Here is a 20,968-nt window from a genome sequence, read left to right as displayed (position 1 = left end):
AGCTGCGCACACTAAATTATATATTTGTAGAATAAATATAAAAGGTTTTCTAGAAAAATTAAGAAACAGTATAATTTCTCCAGTTTTGTGAGAAAATAATATTTAAAAAAAAGAATAACAAAGAAACAGAGTGTTCTATTAATAAAGGATGAAAATGTCATTTCTCAGCTTATGCAAAATGGTAGATCCAAAAAGTTGTTGGGCATGTGAGTCACCAACCAATTCAAAAGTTCTAAGTCTCCTTTTTTGAAAAGTTTTGAGGACGACATTTCCCATAATTTATGCATTGGGGCTCTTTCTGCAATTTTTGAAATTTACCGGGGTGGGTGGTTAAATTCATTGAAAACTTATATACATCTTATCCAAAACTTATCAATAAATCTTAAATTTTGTTCATTTTTCGTTATTGACGTCAGCACGCATCCTATTTCAATTGGAAACAAAAAGTTTGAATGACCTATAAATCTTTGAGCTTTCTTTTCCAAACAGAACAACTGATTTTTAGAATGATGAACACCTTGTAAAATAAGAAATCGATCCCATTATAGGACGCATAAGTCATTATATATTGGTGATCGTATATATTAATTTTTCATATAATATTGGTGCACAAGGACGACACATATGCTACTTTAATTATATCACAATTATTTGAATATAACATTATTTGTGACTATGGGAACCTATAAAATTTTCATTTGACGTTAAATGGAACCATATGTCAAAGCCATAATGATTTACACATTGAACCTACTCAAAAAACACATCATACTTCCTAACATGGACAATATTGCCGAGGTGTAAACCATGAATGAGACCCTTAAACTTGACATGTCAATGAATGACACCTTTATTCTGCTATGCCCTACTCAAATCCCACCCATTTGGGCCCATAATTTTTTTTAAAAAAAAGGAAAATTAAATACAATTAAAATAAGGAAACAAACACTCAAGTTAATTAATCAATTATTTATTTATTTATTTATTTATTATGATAAATAAATAATTAATTTTAAAATAAATATTGATGTCCCTAAAACTAAATAGTACAATTCAAAAATGAATAATGCTCAGGCCCAAGGTCCTCTAGCAAACATAAAGGCCCAATAGCAACTAGGCCAAACTAAAGAGTCTCTATGTGTATCTTAAGTGGCACCCACATCAGTCGGACGCCTCATAAGATCGGTGTAACTTTGGCCACCTTAATCAGGATACTTGATACGTCAACCAAGAGTAAATCTTCAAACTCTAAGATTTCGGGATTTTACGAGAGGCCAATACCAGAACTACATTGTCAAGGATCATAGACATCCTCATTCACAAAGGACGTCTTTATCCATAGAAAACTCTTTATTTGGGGAGATATCTCTATCCTAAAAAAATGTGGGATAATGGCGGCCAATGGATAATTCCCTCCCTGAATCCGTGGGAGTCCGAACTTATCCCAATGATCGGGGAATGCTGCCTGTAATTCTCGAACTCCCCCATTCAAGAAGGGTGGTCTTTCAATTACAACTACACACGAGAAAACGTGCACTATAATACATTTAAATTCTTTTACTATGTTACTATTCTTGAAATTTCTTTTATTCATGAACTGACTTGAGTGTTAGAATGTTAAATTTTTTTTTTTTTTTCCAGGTTCTTGTTCATAAAGCTTGCAAGTCGAGATCAAAGATCTCAAGTCGGACCCGTTAAAAATAAGCGTGTTTTGCTCACATCAAGCATGTTTGCAAAAGACCATCGTCTTGTGAGAAACAAGAAGCAACTAAAAACACTAGCATTTGCCTTAGTGAGCAGATACAAAATTGCTATCTCCTCTAATTAATTTTCTTTTTTTTCTTTTGTTTTGGTCATTCGTCATCATATTTTTATTAATATTTTTATAATGTAAAATAAGAGGTAGATGTTTTTTAAGAGCGTTGGGATAAACAAAAGTTGAAAGAAAAGTGCTTTAATTGGGTGGACTTAAGGTTAAACATTATAGCACCACAATTTTTAATTGTGAAAAAGTTTTAGGAGCGATCTACTTATCGTTTCAATTTTTTTCACGAGAAGCGCCCCACTCTTCACGCTATCATCGAGAGGGGCCACCATTCATTATGAAATTCTATCAATTTCTAACTGTCCGGAATTTTTTTAATTTATCCATTTTTAGTTGATTTTAGTAAATTTGCATATTTCTTATAGTTGCCGTTTGTCCCTCATATTTTAGCCAAATTTTATAAATTTATGAGACAGTCTAAAATTTAATCTATTTCAAACCTGTGTTATCTAAATTATGACTCTTTCTTTTAAGTATTTGCAAACTTTATTATGACAATTCCTTCCATAATAAAATATTATTCTTCAATTCCGAGCTCTCAAAATATTGGAGGCGTGTATTTTCTCTATTCTTTCAATTTTCAGTACTCCCTCTCAATCTCTTTAGGCTTTCTACATGATGAGATTTAAGCAGTATAGATAATTTTAAAATTACAATTCAATCATAATCAGCTACAGTAATAGGCTTTAGCTACTAATACCAGGCCGATTCAAAACAAAACAAACAAAAAATTAAAGGTGATTAAGTGGGATATACCAACTAATAACTTAGAGTAAAGGTGGCCTTATTTGCAATTATAACATTATAGATGTCTAGAAACAAAATATTTTTTTAAATGAAGTTCCATTTATTGGTATATGTGAGTAACGCAAGATGAAAATGTAAAATTTATGTAAATTTACTCAATGCATAACAAATTATTTTTCTGAATCCTTTCACCAGAAAAAAATAGAAATTTTCGCTACATTAATAATTATAATTAAAAAAAATCGTGGTAAATATAAATTCATAATAGCTTTGCAACAACCATTAGTCATTATTTCTGTTAAGTGTGGTCAAAATCTTTGACATGGCCAAAATTATGGTAAATGTTGTGGCTATGACCAAAAACTATAACTAATATTGATTAGTCGTGATAAAAATTTAAATATTTACTTTGATTTTATTTAACCGTGATAATAATATTAATTTATTATGAGTTAAAATTATGATAATTTATAATGTAGTAAAAATTTAATTTTTTTATAATGTTCCCACTTAACTAATAGTCTGAAAATTGTCGATTCTTAATCGACTTGATCTACATTGTCATTGAAATTAGAAGTCAAGAAAATCCGAATCTTAGTTGAAATTCATAAAGAATTTTAAAAAGCATTATCTTTATATAATCTTGTGTAAAAATTTATGCTACAAAATCTAAAAGTAAAAGAAATCACCTTTTGTTAGCATTAGACTTGTTTATATTTTATACAAAATTACAATAATATCTTGTCCACTGAAAATGAAAACAAACGTACGCATTTGCCAATAAAGCTTAATTGAATTCATAAAGAATTTTAAAAAGCATTATCTTTATATAATCTTGTGTAAAAATTTATGCTACAAAATCTAAAAGTAAAAGAAATCACCTTTTGTTAGCATTAGACTTGTTTATATTTTATACAAAATTACAATAATATCTTGTCCACTGAAAATGAAAACAAACGTACGCATTTGCCAATAAAATCTAGCTTAATTGAGGAAGTTGAGGCCTTATAACCTTAAAGGTCATGGTTAAACTCCGGTATATGTGTGGGATGATCTTCAGTAATAGTAGGTGTTGGTTAGATTTAATTTATTCGATAATATTGATCGAAATATGATTATTATAATAATCTTAATTAGATATTAATATTTAATAAAAATAATTATAATTAATTTATTTTAATTAATAATAACTTATCGCTCTTATTAAAAAAAAAGGGCCGGACGCAATTAGAATGTAGTTAGAATTGGGCTCGTCTTAGATAACTTCTCAAGGATGTGGGCATCAAAATTTTCTTTTTATAGGTCTTTGAGTTCAAATTTAAATAAAAATATAATTGTAGTTGGGCCAAGACTGAAGTAATGTGAGGAAAGCCCCAAAAAGGAATGCGGTCAAGCTAATCAGATGATAGTACTGTACCTTTGTTATATATCTAATTTAAAAAAAAAGCAATCAATCACAGAAAAGAAAAGTAGAATATTATTTAATATAATTTACATTGTATAACCAAATTTAATTTGAATGAAGAAAGGTAAATCTAAAATAAAGATAGGACGCAATTATAACTAGGTTGAATTCTAGCTCAAAAGGGATTTGGTTAGAGTTGAACACATCACAAACAGTATTAATATATTTTCATATGTTTAACGTATTATTTTTTTTAAAAAAATAATGAATTATAGGGATAAATATATTTTTGGTTCTCAAATATAGTCACTACTACAATTTTAGTTTTCGAACAATTTAAAGTTGCAATTTCGGTTCTTAAACTTTAATTTTTTTGTGCTTTTGGTCCTTTCGTTAACTTTTCCGTTAACTTAACGGAAATTTCATTTAAAGTGAAAAAAATTGCCGTATTTCCTTCCTTATGTGCATAAAAAAAGTTTGGCCCAAATAGGCCCAAACGATCCAAAATGAAAAAAGAAACGAGGGGCTCGTAACATCCTAGAAGGCCTAAGTCATGAGAGGCCCAAAAATACTTGATAGACGATCTTGACAGGTGCCCCTAGAAAACAGACAGGCGGGTGCCCATGGCAGGTGCCCGCTAGAAAGTAGACAGGTTGGTGGCCTTGGCGGGTTGCCCCCAGAAAATAGATTGGCAAGGGAAGGAGGTTGAAGGCATCCCCCTCTCATTTAACCCATGAAGAGATCTAAAACCCAAGTCAGGGCCACCAATCCATGATGAGAACGGCCTGCTGAAAATTACCAAGCTCAACCCAAGAGAAGCCCAGAACACTAAAAATGGCCTAAGAAGGAGGCTTGACACCAGGCCTGCCTTCCAAGCCCAGCCCTGGGGGAATGGAAACGCCCTCAAGAAATTGGAAATCGTCTTGCTATTTCGTTGCAACTCTCAACTCGTGCTTTTGCCATATTTTACTCATAAAATTCTTATTTTTATTTAATTTTACATTTCAGCATTCTTCAAGAGAGACATCTTCCATCTATCAAGAGGGACGGACGCCTTCTCCAGTCCTCCAAAAGGGACACCTTCAGTCCACCAAGAGGGACACCCTCTAAAATCTGAAAAATCACTCTTTATTCTTACTTTAGCATTCAAATTGCACTCTTAGCACAATTTCTCTCACAAAATTGTTTACTCTATCACAATTTCTCATTATATTTTATTTCTTATAATTTATTTTCTCCTAAATCCAATACTAACTTGGGAATCGGAGTGCTAACGCCTTTTTTGCAGGCTGCTCTTCATAATTGACATTCGCTTCGACACAAGCTTTGACCATAGTCCATATCAATTGGACCCGTACGTTTTTTGAACGAATCACTCCTTTTTTTTAATTTTTTACTTATTCTCTTTTGAACTTTGAAGAAAAATAGAAAAAATAGATATATTAGATTACAACTTGAAAAACACCACAAAATGAGAGAAAAATAATAATTTTTTCCACTTTAAATGAAATTTCCGTTAAGATTAACGGAAAAGTTAACTAAAGGACCAAAAGTGCCAAAAAGAGTTAAAGTTAAAGGACAAAAAATGCAACCTTAAATTGTTTGAGAACCAAAATCGCATCAATTACTATATTTAAGGACCAAAAATACATTTATCCCGAAATTATATGATAAGTGAATTATAATTTATTATATAATTATATTTTTTTTTAAAAAAAGTCATTTGTGGATAAAACTTTTGCATGAGGAGAATACTGGAGCATGTGGAGACAAGATTGGTGGGACTCCGACCCCACCATCAAATGGCCTTTCTTGACTTGTAACAATATTTGATTGTCACTTTTTAGGTTTCTTTTCACACTCACTTCTTTCATTCCGTCGGCAGCTGTAATTTAATTCATCCAATAACGTTTTAATTTTTCACTCGGTTCCCTTTCAAGATCTTGGTTATTATGTGGGATAATTACATTATTTTTTTTAATTTGATATAATTACATATATACTTTTTATAATTTAAAAAATAAGTTAGTAATCAGCGAATTGGAGATAAATATAGATTTTAATTCAATTTTTTTGCTAATATTATGTGAATTTTGCTAATAGAGGAGTCTATTTGTTATTTGTTAGATATAAACAAACGTTACGGATATTAAATGTAATTTTTCAAACCACATAATATTTACATATGATTACACCAGACTTAAGGAAAATACAGTACAATTAATGTCCCTTATCATTATTTACTATAGTAGTACTTTATCACCTTAAAAATTCTTTCTGCATTCTCTTTTTCTAACCTTCTTGCTATTTATCTGTATTAATATAAGAAAAAAAAAAGATATTTTTTTACTCATAAACGATAATTTGTGACATTATAATATTAGTCTTTTTGTTATATTGATAATACCGTTAAGTTGATTTTTTTAATTTATTTTTATTTTTATTTTTATAGATGTGTCCCATGTGTGATATGTGCGAGATGAAGGTGTTGTGGGAGTGGGGTCTGAGTTTCTTCGACACCATCCATGTACCTCTGCAATTGTCTTCCTATCCTGATTGTCTTGTGTACTACCGGAAAGATTGCCATAAAAGGAGCAACTCTGTCCTCCCTCTGCACAAGACCTACATATTCGTAGACAATTGATCTACTCTAATTATGTTAAAAACTCCGACTCTTCAAATTTGGGTCGAGTTAAATTAATTATATAATAAATGTATTATATTTATTATTTATATTATGAATTGTAACGGAGTGTGGTAACACTTTTAGTATGATTGATATTAAATAAGGTTAATTATACATAAAACTCTTTTTGAAAATGTGAAATTATATTTTCTCCAAAAAAAAATTTAAAATTATACTCACGTCTGTTTTAAAATTACCGGTTACATCTGACCCGTTTTCTTTAGGTTTGGACGAAAATTGTTGAAAATAGTAAAAAAGTATATAGAATTTTAATTTTATCCTTCATTTAACATTCTCATGTAATAATTTTGTACTTATAAAGGAAAAATTGTAATGACGATAACCTCATTCCATATATATACATATATTAAATTTATCTCTTTATATTACAAAAATATATATGGAAATGTAAAATGAGGGGCCAAATTAAAATTTTATGTATTTTTCTTTTTTTGCTAACATCCAAACTCGAACGAGAACGGGTCAACTGTAAACCGAGAATTTTTAGAAGGGATGCAAATGTAACTTCGAAACATTTATTAAGAAAAATACAATTGCACGTTTTTTGAGGGGATTTAAATATAATTCACCCTTTTAAATATGATCAAACTTGATTTGATTAATTTTATCGTATTAATTTATTTAACTTAAGAATATTAGAATCCAAACTATACTGTTAAACGGATATATCATCTAAAATCTAAGCTTGCGGAGAGAAAAATTATTTAATATTAATGATGCTTCCTAAAATTATTGGGTCAAGCCCTAAAATTAGGCACACTAGCATATCCGGTTAAAAGCCCAACTGGATCACTAGCAGGACGGATAAAGCCCATCAACAGGAAAGAAAGGCTCACAAGCTTACCTATTACTTTTCTGAATTGACAGATTCAAGAAATAAACTCATTTCAGCTGGACATGTCAGCATACATTTGGAAAGATATGTCATACACCTTGCTAATACATTTGTACGATACCCTAAAATATCTCCAGGTCGTTCCGGGTAAATTGGGCTTAAATGAGCTGGAAAGATTGTGGATAACTAATTTTCAGAAAAATACACAGGTTTGGCAGGTTTTGATCCACCTCACGTATCTCAGTTAATTCTTATCCAAATCACTAACGGTTTGTTGCTTGTGATAGCCCACTCATAAAGCTTTCCAATGTCGTACTACATTTAGCAATTGGTCTTGTAACCAACTCTGTACAAGCCTTAATAGACGCCTCGTGCAGATTTTTGAAAAACAATATCAATATCACTCTCATTCTCAAACTCTCCCTTGCTAGCATTACTCTCTCCCTTCTTTTAAGTTATTTCAGGCTCATAAATTGCACCCCGCATGAATATTCACCATTTTCTTACTCTATTTCAAATTTTCTCTTTTATTTCTTCTTGAATCGTTACTGACTTAAATATCAAAGTGTTAACATCTGTTTTGTAGGGCTAGTCCTTCGATCATCTAAAGATTTTTCTAAAGATCCTTCGACCCTTGTGGTTTGGCCAAATTTTTAGTACAGATCAATTAATATCTTAACACCTTCTAATTACATGACCACTTTATGTAAAACTTTAAACTATTAAAAAAAATCATTTAATGTTAATATTTAACAATAATAGCATTAAAGCAATGCAGTTCCACCATCCATCAGTCATCTTCTCTTGTTAGCCCTTCATGGCCAGCTTAAATTAATAAATGACAGCTTTTCTAATATTAATTAGACACTTGCTACTTAATAAATGTAATTATGACATATGAAAAATACATGAAGTGATACTGATAGGATGTTTTAACTAATCAAATATTTATTTAGATTTAAAAATGATAATATAAGATATATTATTATTAATTATTTGTGTGAGTAGAATGATCTCATCAATGACCGCTCTATTTTTTTTTTTAATCATTACATGTAAAACTTTATTTAATTTTATTTATCTTTCTTAATTGTATATAACATTGGAGACTTAAGCATTAATCTTCACTTCTCCTCCCAAATTATAACATTAATCCATGAGTATGACACTCTTTTAACTATAAGTGTCTTTGTAAATGTTAGATATATAAAATATTTTTAAAAATTTATATAATTTTGTAAATTGAGAGATATGAGATGAAACGTATCTAAAAATAAAATGAAAGAACGTGTACAATAAATGTATGTGCCCATCGAACTTAGGCCATCATTACATTAATTTAGAAAAAGAAATGCCTTTTCCATTGTGATGCAAATAAACATTGAATCGAGAAACAAACTAACAATAATGTAAGGTTGAGATTTCACATCCAAAAAGTTGTGAGTTTGAGTTTAAGAAATATAAATATTTAGTCTAATTTTAATAATAGTAAGTTACTTATTTATTTATTTAAAATTTGCTTATTAATTTAAAAATATCTATATATTTAAAAAAATAAAAAAAAAGAAAGAAAAAAAGAAAGAAAGAAAGAAAGAAATGAACTGACCCACAGAGAAAAAGTGGAGACCAATCTGATGATAATATTTAATGTTTATGGACCAGTAACCTTTACATCCACACACGAAATGTTGCAAGGTCCAAAAATGTCCTAACCAAATCAGATAATTGCAAGACAAAGAGGTACTGTATGTAGTACATAAGAGATAAATGTTATAATTCGTCCTTCACCATATGAGAAGACTTCGACAAATTATGTATTACGGTCTGCTTAAACTAGGGTTTTGGATAAAATATACATGGGATTGATCCAAAGACTCGAAGCATTAGAACAAACATTTATATATTTTTTTGTTATAATTAAAAGTAAAAATAATAATGCATATTAATTAATTAAAATTGCGCAACGATTAACTATTATCCTTGGGGAAAAAAGCAATTTTATTTCTGTAAGTTTTCTTTTTCAGTAAAGTTTATTTCTGTAAGTTACGAAGTGGACAAATTAAAATTCGTATTTTGGTCTATAACTTAATAAATTATGGTAATTTTAGTCCTTTTCGGCCAATTTGGCATGAAAAATTCATATTATCAACCATGTCAATATCTAAATTGGGACTTTCGGTGAATTTGATGATGTGGCAGTCTAAGTTGTAATTTTTAATTGCAATTTTGGTCCTATACCTCTAAGGAGTTGACATTTTTTGTTGTCTAATTTTGGATGTATATAGACATTTTAGTCTTCTTATCTTTCAGAATAGTAATATTTTTATTTTAACTATTCTGCCATATAATAAATAGATTAAGATAAAGTAGGTGGCGGGCTAAATAAAAATTTATAAAAAGTATTTGTTTATAAAGCCAGGTAATTAATACACTACGAAAATGAAATAAAAACAGATTAAACTTCTGTAACATCAGAAATACTGAATTTCAAAAATTAACACATAAAAATAAATCCACAACTTTTGAGTAATTTGACTCTACCCCCATCATTTTTACTCTGCCACCTCTTTAATTTGCTAAGATGTTAATATTAATAGTATGAGCTTTTCGATGATTTGATCGTTTAACATAGTCATAGTCAGGCTGAATAAGAGATTCTCAGTCGTATCTCATTGCCTTTAGCTATTTATAGAAAAAAATATTTCATATATAGAATTTGCACATGAGAAAGACGTGATTAAATATTTTTTTTTATTTAATAGCTCAACCTTTTATATTATGTGCTCGTTTAAAATTTTGAAATTTTCGCACGGACGTTGGGCTATTGATAGCCCACCAGAAAATTGATCGGCCAAGTAAATAATTAAACAATCCAAAAAATTAAAAATCAATAGTACCTTTCTTTATATAATATATATCTCTTCACTTTGAATGGAAATTTACATCCTTTTCACAATTATATAGAAACATTATTGGCCCAAACTGGGTACATCGATCAGGCAATTGTGCAATTACCTTTGTACCCTTACAAATGCATGGACTAGTGTATACATATCATACGTACAAGCTTTTAAAGCATGTAAAGCGAAAGAATTGACCATTGATATGTTGAAGAAAGAGGGAATCAGATTCCAGCCACACATTCCGGTGGGGTAACCGGGTACCGGGCCTTGTCGGTGCAGTAGTCGTAGATCATGTGGTTCATGCGCACCCAATGATATCGCCTGGCTTGATCCGGGTTCAGCTCTTGGTAAGCCGCACCTTCCCACCAGTTATTTAGGTTCGAGGCACAGCTCGTGGGCCCTGGTGCCAGACAACCTTCGATGTCGAAATCCTTGTAGTAAGCGTAGAATGGAGCTTTACTCCAATCTATCTTCTCGAGGCCGCCCCTCGTTGCCCAATCGTCGGCCTCCCAAAGAGTGGAGTAGACTGCCATTGGCTGGAATTTAGGGAACGGAACTCCTTTAGCTTCGTTGTTCTTGTAAACCCTAATCGGCACCTCATCCACTGAGAAGCTGCACAGTTTGCAAAGTTGTTAGACATATGAAATACTAAACGGTTCAAATTTTCAATCACTTAACTTTTAGATGATGTGGTCGTTTAATAAAATTGACATTTTGACAAAATTTATTAGAAATATTAAATATTAAATAATTATCTTCTCTAATACTTTGATCAATAATCACCTTTTAGATAAGACCGTCATCCAGCAAAATTAGTCAATGCACATTAATTTAGCTAAAGTACTCTGCTGTCGTATCCTATCGTGGGGGACGTGTTATTTAATTTAAACACATGAAAAAGAGTGTGAGAGTACAAATGTTAGATTAAATTTGACTATATTACCATATGTTAATAATGTTTCATAATTGAATGATGTGGATGCCAATCGACTTACACGACATGATGATGGTTCCACAAAATGGAGTAGGTGTGGAAATCTGCGGAGGGATCGAACCAGAGGTTTATCCTTTGCTCCCTATCACCTTTTCCGTGAGCATAAACGTTTGTCTGGACGGTGTAAGGCTGTCCCGACCGGTTTCCCAGGAACTCAAAATCCAGCTCGTCTCGTACCGTGTCCGTGTCCGAATTCATCTATCACACAATCCATCATTCAAAACATGCAAAAATGAGAAGTAAAAAAGCACTTCTCAATCGCGCGAATAGTAATTAACGTACGTAGAATGCGGTGACTGTTCCGGCAGAGTCACCGGGGACGAGCTTGATCTTCATGCTCACACGTCCGAACAAATACCTGTACTTGGAACCAAACCCGCAACCTAAAATTCAAACGTTAATGGATTTAGAGCCACTACACATACTATAATTAATATTGTCATAAAAACAAACTTAAAATGATTCTGTCAGAAATTACAAGTTGTACCTGAGTTTTGGTCAAGAATGAGCTGAATAGCGTTTCCTCCTTCGATTTGGCGAATGTGAGAGTCCGACCAGGTGACACGGAAATCCTGCAGAAACGTTGCCGGTCTACCAATCACAGTGCGTGAAAATAATGCAAGAAAACATAGTATTAGCCCTGACCACCAAACTGATCCTGTCATTATTTTTTTTGTTTTTGACAAAATATAAGAATAAAATATGTATTCTATGACCCGTTCGTGTGTGTGTATGTTTTGTGATATATAAAAATAATAAAATGTGGGGGTTATTTATATAAGCGTAAGTAGAGAGAGAAAGGGGAATTAGAGAGTTTAGCTTTCCATACAGCTAATGGTAAGCCGTCGGTGGACCCGCCATCTCTCTCTACCCAACCCTATTATTGTCATCGCCACTTTGATGTATCCTGCTATTTCTTTCATTAATCCCTGTCTCTTTTGCCCAATTATTTCACTTCTTTTTTCTCTTTTTTTTTACCTCCCAATTTTTGGGGTTTGATTTTCTCCTACCCTATTCTTCTTTGTTATCATTTGGTGCAGAAGTACTGTATTTTAGGGTCGTATGGTTTTGTTTCTGCATATATTGATTTTCGTAACTTAGTCTTATAATTTTAAAATTTTAGTAATTATAATCATTTTTTGATTAATTTAACAAAAAAATTGTATGTGACTTATACATGTGTAATTACATTTTAATTTTAGTCTTATCATTTAGGGGAAGTGACATTTGGACCTGCACGAGTTGATGCAAGACTAGATTGCAATTTAATTGAGTCATGTACATATTATATATAAATTTTCGGCCAAATTGCTCAAAAAAAATTCAAATTAACAAAATTATAAAATTACAGAAATAAATTGTGAAATCAATACGTGCAAGATCAAAAATGCCACCGTCTAAATTATAAGATTAAAAAATCACAATTTTTTCTAAATATATAATGTTATCTTATACACATAACATAGATATGTTAAATGAAATAAAATATGTAATAAAATTGAAACAAAAAATCCACTCCAATTTGCATATGTATCAATATTTGTGGAGACATTAAATCAAAATGTGCTTTTATATATAAAACAAAATATTCTGGTGCTAGTGCGATATGTCATGTTAATGTTTTCACTGTTGAAATCAATTCTTTATTGACATGGGAACAGCAAATGGATTTTACATGTTTTCACATTTTTATTTTTATTTTTACTTTTTTGGGTGTCACGCAGTGTATATTGAATGTAAGGGTACTTATCCACTGAAAATAAATTAAAAAGAGTTTACATTTTTTTAATTATTTATAAGTTATATTTTTGAACCAGTTCTTAAATTTATTTAATTTAAAAATTATAATTTTTTTTTCCTACCAACTATTCAGCTTATTGGTAAACCTGTACGTATATATCAAGTTCTTTTTCTCTAATACTTCAATTTTTTTTCTTTCATTTTTTATTTTTATATTCAAATACTTTTAATTTTCATTATAATCAATCTTTCAAAATTTCTCGAAAATTTATTCTTACTACAAAATTAGAAGTTATTGAAAATATTCTCTTAGTATCGTCGCGCTCAGAACGGGATATTATAATATGTATGTCATTACCGAAATGTGACACTTGAATTATTACAAAAAGCCTGTCACAGTTACTATGAATTATAATTTTTATCAAAACAAACAAAGACGGATGGTACAATTTGTCTGCAGATTTGATTTATAATTAGAGATATATGAGAAGAAGGGTATATTATTTTGTGTACATCGAATGCAAGAAATCCAGAAAGCTTTGTGTTTTGAGACCACATATTTGTAGTAGGGAAGAATAATTCCGTGATAAGTCAAAATTGCAAATTAGTCCCACAATTTAGAGTCATCTAATACTTGACCTCATATTTTACAAAACGTTAGAATTAACTCGGTGTTCTATAAAAATTCCAAAAAGAAAAACGTGACAAAAAAAGATCTCCCTACAATTAGGGTTTTTTTCTTTACCACGTTTTTTTAACTCTTTTTGTATTTTTTTTTAACAAAATATATGGTTTAATTTTTAAATCTCATAGAAAATGGGATCAAATATACAATAATCCTAAATTATATGACTAATTTTGCAATTCTGGCTCCGAAATAACTAGCCAGCTTCCACAGCGATGAGAGCCACCAATGCGGGCCTAGTGTTGGTGGGCCTAACCCTACTCGGCTGGTTTCAGGCTGGCATTTGGGGCAGGCAGCCATCACGCACAAACAACACTACCAAATCTCTCTCACGGTGTCTGAATCCAAGTTTGTGAAATTTTGGGAATAATCAGTTGCACCTGAATTTGAGGTGTGGTGATAGGACCTCCATTTAAATTGTATGGATAATTATATTTACGTCCCTGAATTATGGTCAATTTATATAAATTCATAAATTTTATAGTTTTTATATCATTATAAAAATTATCTATAATAGTAAAGAAGTAAGGGTAGTTTATATGATGACGTTGATATTCTTTGGAGAGTTTATGTATAATTTTTTTAAATAAATAAGTTATTTGTGTAGATAATATTATCATTTTTTATGGATGTATGTGTAATTATTCAAAGGTGTGAGTGGTTTGTGTAAAAAGTCCATATATTAGGAGGTGCGCATAAGAGATTAAGGGAGTGTTTGTGAGCACTTTAGAAAAGTATTTTTCAACTTCTGGCTCCAAAATAGTATTTTTTGAAGTGTTTGGGATGTCAATTTCTGCTTTTGAAGCGTCCAAGAAAAACGTTTTTAGGTCAAAAGCTAGAAGCACCTTCGAGGGAGCTTTTAGCTGCTTTGACTTTGTTGTAAATAAATCCAACTTTATTTTTTACTATTATACCCTTATTATAATAATTTTAATTCAACTTTACTGTTTCCAATTCCTTTTTAGAATTGTATATTTAAAGTTGACGTTAGAGTTTATAAATAATTTGAATAATTTTATAATAACTAAATTTACACTTTCATATATTTGCTATCTTAAAATTTTTACATTTATTTGCTATATCATCTAATTATATTATTTCTTTCACATATTATTATTTAATTATTTAATAATATATATATATGGCAATCATGCAAGTTAATCAATAATTATATTACTTAGTGGAGCATTATTAAATTAAATATATGCTTTTTATTATTTTTAAAAATTAAATATGAAATAAACTAATCAAAATAAAATTTATTATCTTTTATGAAAAAATAATTATTATTGACAAACTACAAGTGAAATAATACACACAAAATAGTACCCTTTTAATAGGAACAAAATGATTTTTAATAAATTAAGCTTATCTTAAAAGTAATTTTTCTCCAAATACTATCCAATTTAATTTTTATTTGCTTTTTACTTTTTTTATAAATAATACCCACTTTTAATTCTACTACAACTTTCTCTATAAAAATTATTTCTCTAAAAGTAGAAATTTTTGCAAGCACTCCCCCAAACATGCGACTGGGGGCTTACCAAATTATTTGGAGTGCACTACAAAAAATAATGTCATTAGCAACATAAAATTCATCGCAATGCGGTGCAATCAATTCCTTACTAATTTACATTTAGCAACAAAATTTTCTTGTTGCTGAATTTGTTAGAAATTTTAATAATGAAATTATTTGTTAGTAAAATTTTGGGAGAAACTTTTTAATTTTTTTGTTAATGTCATCTACAAAATTTTTATAACATTAAAGTTTATTTTTAATTACATAAAAAAAAAAGATTTTGTTTTTAATATTAATTTTAAAACCACAAAAATTAGAATTCCTATCCCTTATTAAATCCATTGCTTATTACCAACAAATCACAAAATTTAGTAGAGGGCCAAGAATTATATTTAATTTATTATTACTGACATCTAGTGGCCCATTTTTAATAATAGTGATAATTTAGTGACATCCGACAATATAATTATAATAAAAATTTACCAATTTAGTGAAAATTATGTCGCTTCATATATATGTTCAGTACTGATATTTATATCTTCGTTTAGTTTTTTGCTGCTAATGTTTCCTTAATACTTACTAGAGCTGCTTCCATCAAATTTAAATTTTTCATAAATTATACGTTTAAATAAGACTTATTTCCTTTCGTATCTAAATTAACTATAAGAAAATGACTAAATTGCAACCAAAGAAAATTATCGTCGAGCTAATTAGAAAGAAAAATTCTCGTTGTTGGTTTATGTTTTTTTATACAAAAAATACTTGCCAATGAATTTATTAGCGAAAATTTACTTGCTAAAGAATTTAGAAACGAATTATTTACAATATATATTCAATAATGTAAATTAACAACGATATTTCGAGAATTCTTTTAGCATCAAATTTTTTTGTAGTTATTAAGTCATTTTCTTGTGATATTTCAAAAATTCTTTTATGTAAACAATCAAATATTTCACTTTTAATATTTTCTATATCTATTCTATATATATAATTGAAGATGGTAGTATTGATGTTTTATAGCTTAGCTATTGGTTCTAACTGCGATTTGTGCATGAGTCGAATCGATTGACGGTTGCTGCACTGCACACAAACGCCGATGCCTGAGCCAGAACCTTTGGCATACTAGTTTTCTCAAGGTTCACCCTTTATTTAAGGGGTGAGCTGCTATTTGAGGACCACAACAACACTACAACTTCACAAAATTTTCAGGAAAAAAAATCATATTGAGAGCAAAATTATGCTAAATTGTGATCCACGTGATATTAGTGTGATTGTACAGACAGATAAATCATTGATATAAAGATATGCTCGAAGCCCTGGAAATAACTTTATATGTATAATATGGTGATATATCTTTTTTTTGTGTTCATGAACTAATCCCATATCATGTTCGTGTTTTACAGGTGTTGCGGAATATAGATTTTTTATGGGTTTTATAGTGTGGTCACGTTGAAATTGACACAGACCTTATTATTCCATTAGTCGAGAGATGGCATCTCGAAACTCATACTTTCCGTTCTTCATTGGTAAGGCGACAGTTACACTTCAGGACATCACCACCCCATTTTCATTAAAAAATAAAAAGAGTTCGCATTTTTAAAATAATTTTCCCACGAAGGAGGTGCTACGAAAATCAATTTTTTGTGTTCCAAAATTACCCTTTAATTGATAAGATAACTGAATTATCCAACTTTCCACATTTTATATTAACTTAACTGTCCAATTAATATTTTGTCTTATTTATAATGAATTTTAAAATATGAAAAAATTATTTATTAGATACATGCATGAATAGTGTGCCATGACAGTTAGAATTAGTTATTGCTAACTCGACACCAATACAAGTAGCTCTATGGCAAACTGCACGTATTTTTTTTTTTTTTTCTGTTTAAACTTTTTGGTGCTCAAAGTTTGAGTAGCTTTGACTCTCTGGTCACTACCATAAATCAGGATATGCCCTCAATAGCGTAAGTCCCTTATAAAGGTAGTCACAAATTACCCATCAATACAATCCTTATATCGATAAAAGAAATTAAATGAACAACTATTGATTGAAAGTTGGTTGTTCTTATGTATTGAGCCAACAAGTGTTGGCTAGTCGAGCATAAAATTAAATAAAAATACTCGATACTCAATTAAAATCAATCGATAAAAGCTCGTTTGAATTCAGTTCGTAACACTTAACAAACCAAACTTGAACAAAATTTTCTATTCGATAAACTTTCAAACTCGATTCAATTTGTACAAAAATAATAAAATACACTCAAAATTATCAAATTACTCGAGCTTGGCTCATGGTTGATCTAATTAAAACTCATTTTAGCTCAATTAAAATAATATTCAAATTAAATCCAAACGTAATTTTTTAAATTTAATATTAATTTAAAATAAGCTTAACCGATACTATTAATAAATAGTTGTTTAAAAAAGTGAAAAGGTAGTAGTGGCTGATACCTCCAAGGAATGGCTCCAATAGCTACCTAACAAAAATTACATGACTATATATATGATTTGAAGCCTGACAGCAAAGTAATGAAATTGGAGGGATTTTATATGTATGATAATTTTAGGCATTTTAAGACCGAATTCGTATGGTATCCACTGTTTCTTGGCACAGGCAAAAACATAAATGGCTTACTATGTACGATGTATGTTTCCGAATCCAAACAATAATGTTTAGACCTCAAAGTACTGAATTTTTGGTTCATCTTAAATGTTCCTTATCATACAATTTGAATTGCGGAATGGTCCACACACGTCCCGGATTTATAGATTTTAGATTTGGATCCAGCTCACACCTGACTCAGATAAACACGAGGGATAATTACATTCCTCTCTTATAAATTTTGGTTTAATTACACGTAAACTTCTTGTAATTTGAAAAATTACGTCTAGCACCATTGAGGTTTGCTTCCGTCTAACAAATAAGTTCCTCTATTAATCAAAATTAACTGAATTTGCTGATATTAATAAAAAAACTAAATGAAAATTGATATTTACCCTTGATTGACTGATTACTGACTTATTGCAGGTCAAATAATTTTTTTCTGACTAAACTACTATTATAACGGTGAAAATATACCTTCTCAAATGCATTAACACTTGAAGACGTATGAGGGTAATTTGATCATAAAAAGATTTATTGAACCTGCAATGAGTCAGCAATAAGTCAAATAGGGGTTAATATGGATTTTTTTCTGATTTTTTTTGTTAATATTCGCAAATTTGGTGAAGTTTGACTAATGGTGGAACTTATTTCTTAGACAGAAGCAAGCCTCAGGGTGCCAGATGTAATTTTTCAAATTATAGAGATTTATGTGTAATTACACCAAATTTCAGAGGAGGGGAGTGTAATTATCCCTGAATTATAACGCTTATAAATATATTTGTAATTTTTTAAAAGAAAAATTATATTGTTTACGTCCCACGACATAAGTCTATATAAATAAATTGATCACAACATAGAAGTTTTCTTAAAATACTCTCTCTTCAGACATTCTCTTTCTGTTTACTTTCTCCCGTGTGTACTCACTTGTAGCATCACTAAAGACTCCATCAACTTGAGAGGTGTGTAAACAAATGGGTTGCTCTAATAGTAATCTACTAAATTAAGTGAGCAAGGCATGTTCGTATATTTGCACGCAAATTGGAACAATGTTTGTCATCATTATTTTGAATATAATTATAATTTATTTATTTTTTTATATGGACTAAGAATTATAATTTATTTTTAAAAATTTATATTTTTTTTATAAACTAATTGAATAGTTTTTATTCTAAAAAATTTTCACCTACCTCGTTCCATTTTTTCTAATTTTTTTAGAAAAAAAAAATTGATTATTCCAAACTTCCAGTCAAGAATTACATAATTTTAACAAATATAAAGAAGTATTTGTAATTTTTTAAAAAATAAAAAAATATTTATAATTATAATAATTTTAAAAAAAATCATTCTAATTCATCCTAAATTTTAATATTGACCAGTATAAGGAATCAATTGATATTAATTTATAAATAGACTACACTTCCTATCCAAAGAATTTATATAGATGGGCCAAATTGGAAGTGAATAGATGTTAGTTTTGTGATGGTATATTATTGGGCCTACCATATGGGCCCAATGTACTTCTGAACAGACTGGTGCTGACTCAGGACAAATATGTCCATGTTATCTGGGTGGAAATAATTTCATTTTAATTAACAATATAAAAAATAAAAGAAATGATTCATTTAGCTAATCACTGAATGCCACGTGTGTTAATGCACGAGCTCATAAACCTAATCTTTTCCCTACGTGGCAATCATCCTTTGGTTAGACGGCATATGCTATATTATTATTATTATTATTTTAATAAAAGCGAATATCGTTAAATTAATATTTCAATAGAATTTCTCAATGACAATCAAGTTACAAAATAAAATAAAATAATAAACTTTATGAATCTACATCTAATGGGGCTCAAATATATAATTTTATAATAATTCAAAGATCTCATTTTTAAATATTAGATTAGGACATCATTGACATTAATACAAGTTAAAAATCGTTAAATTAACACATAATAACATAATTATATATTATCCAACGATCGATAATATATATAAATGGAAACTTATATAAGCTGCACGCATCGTTTGGGGGTCGCGCTACAAGTGATTAATTACTAGTTTCATATAATTGAAATAGACAATTAAGAGACTAGAATAAATAAAAGCATAGCCATAATTATTCATCAAGATTTTGTTTATATTTGATCAGGGGTGGATTCAAAAAATTGAAATATTATAGAGGCTAAGTTCTATTATTTATGATAGAACCTAAATTCTAAGGTGCTCGAAATTGGGTAGTTTTAGGAGGGCCATTTCTAATTTGAAGGGTTAGCGCAATGATATAAAGTATTTTCACAATCGACGTCGATTTATTTAGTAAAATATTTTGTATTCGATTCTTATCGTGTATAAAAAGTTTTTGATCAGCGACATTCACAAATTATGAGAATTAATTCCAAATCTAATGAATTTGTGAAAAAGGGGGGGGGGGGGGGGGGGGGGATTTGGGGTTATCCCACTGTAACTAGTCGATGATAGTATATTTGAGGTTAAAAAATTAATTGAATTATTAGATATTTAATTTGATATAATTAGTAGAAGTTTATTTGAGCTCGACTAATTAATTAACTTGACTTTAATTTTTTTATTAATAAATTTTCAAACTCAATTTGAACTAAATTTATGTCTAGTCTTGTATCCTTTAGCCCAAATGACCCATTTTCAAGGCATCTCGAAGCCACTCCCCATAAGAATTTTGGAACAAAATTTATGCATCCCCTGTGAAATTCGATTCAACGCTTAAAGTTGTGTTTGCATTAGCTTTTGTTTTGTGGTGAAAGTTGAAAAGAAAATTATAAGTTAAATAATAATAAAAGTTGAGAGGCTGTTAGGAATAAAAAAATTAAAAGTGAAAAATAAAAAAGTTGAAGCGGGAATATTAGAAAAAATAACTTAATATTTATAATTTTATCGTTAAACTATTGAAATTGATAGGGAGTTGCTTAGAGATTTGGAAAATAAATTAAGCAGTTCAAAAGTCGAAATTGTACATAAAATA

At 29.7% G+C, this 20,968-nt stretch overlaps 1 protein-coding gene across 1 annotated transcript; it reads right to left on the bottom strand.

Moving 5' to 3' along the window:
- LOC105158568 (probable xyloglucan endotransglucosylase/hydrolase protein 7) lies at window positions 10,400-12,144 on the bottom strand. The gene is made up of 4 exons (XM_011075357.2): window positions 11,904-12,144; window positions 11,699-11,799; window positions 11,418-11,614; window positions 10,400-11,034 (listed from the first exon to the last, which is right to left on the bottom strand). Exons 1-4 carry the CDS (start codon window positions 12,079-12,081, stop codon window positions 10,644-10,646), a joined length of 867 nt encoding a protein of 288 aa, XP_011073659.1. The 5' UTR covers window positions 12,082-12,144; the 3' UTR covers window positions 10,400-10,643.

The sequence above is a fragment of the Sesamum indicum genome, linkage group LG3 (genome assembly GCF_000512975.1).
Source record: "Sesamum indicum cultivar Zhongzhi No. 13 linkage group LG3, S_indicum_v1.0, whole genome shotgun sequence".
Lineage (NCBI taxonomy): Eukaryota > Viridiplantae > Streptophyta > Magnoliopsida > Lamiales > Pedaliaceae > Sesamum > Sesamum indicum.
This window is presented reverse-complemented; position numbering and strand designations above follow the sequence as displayed.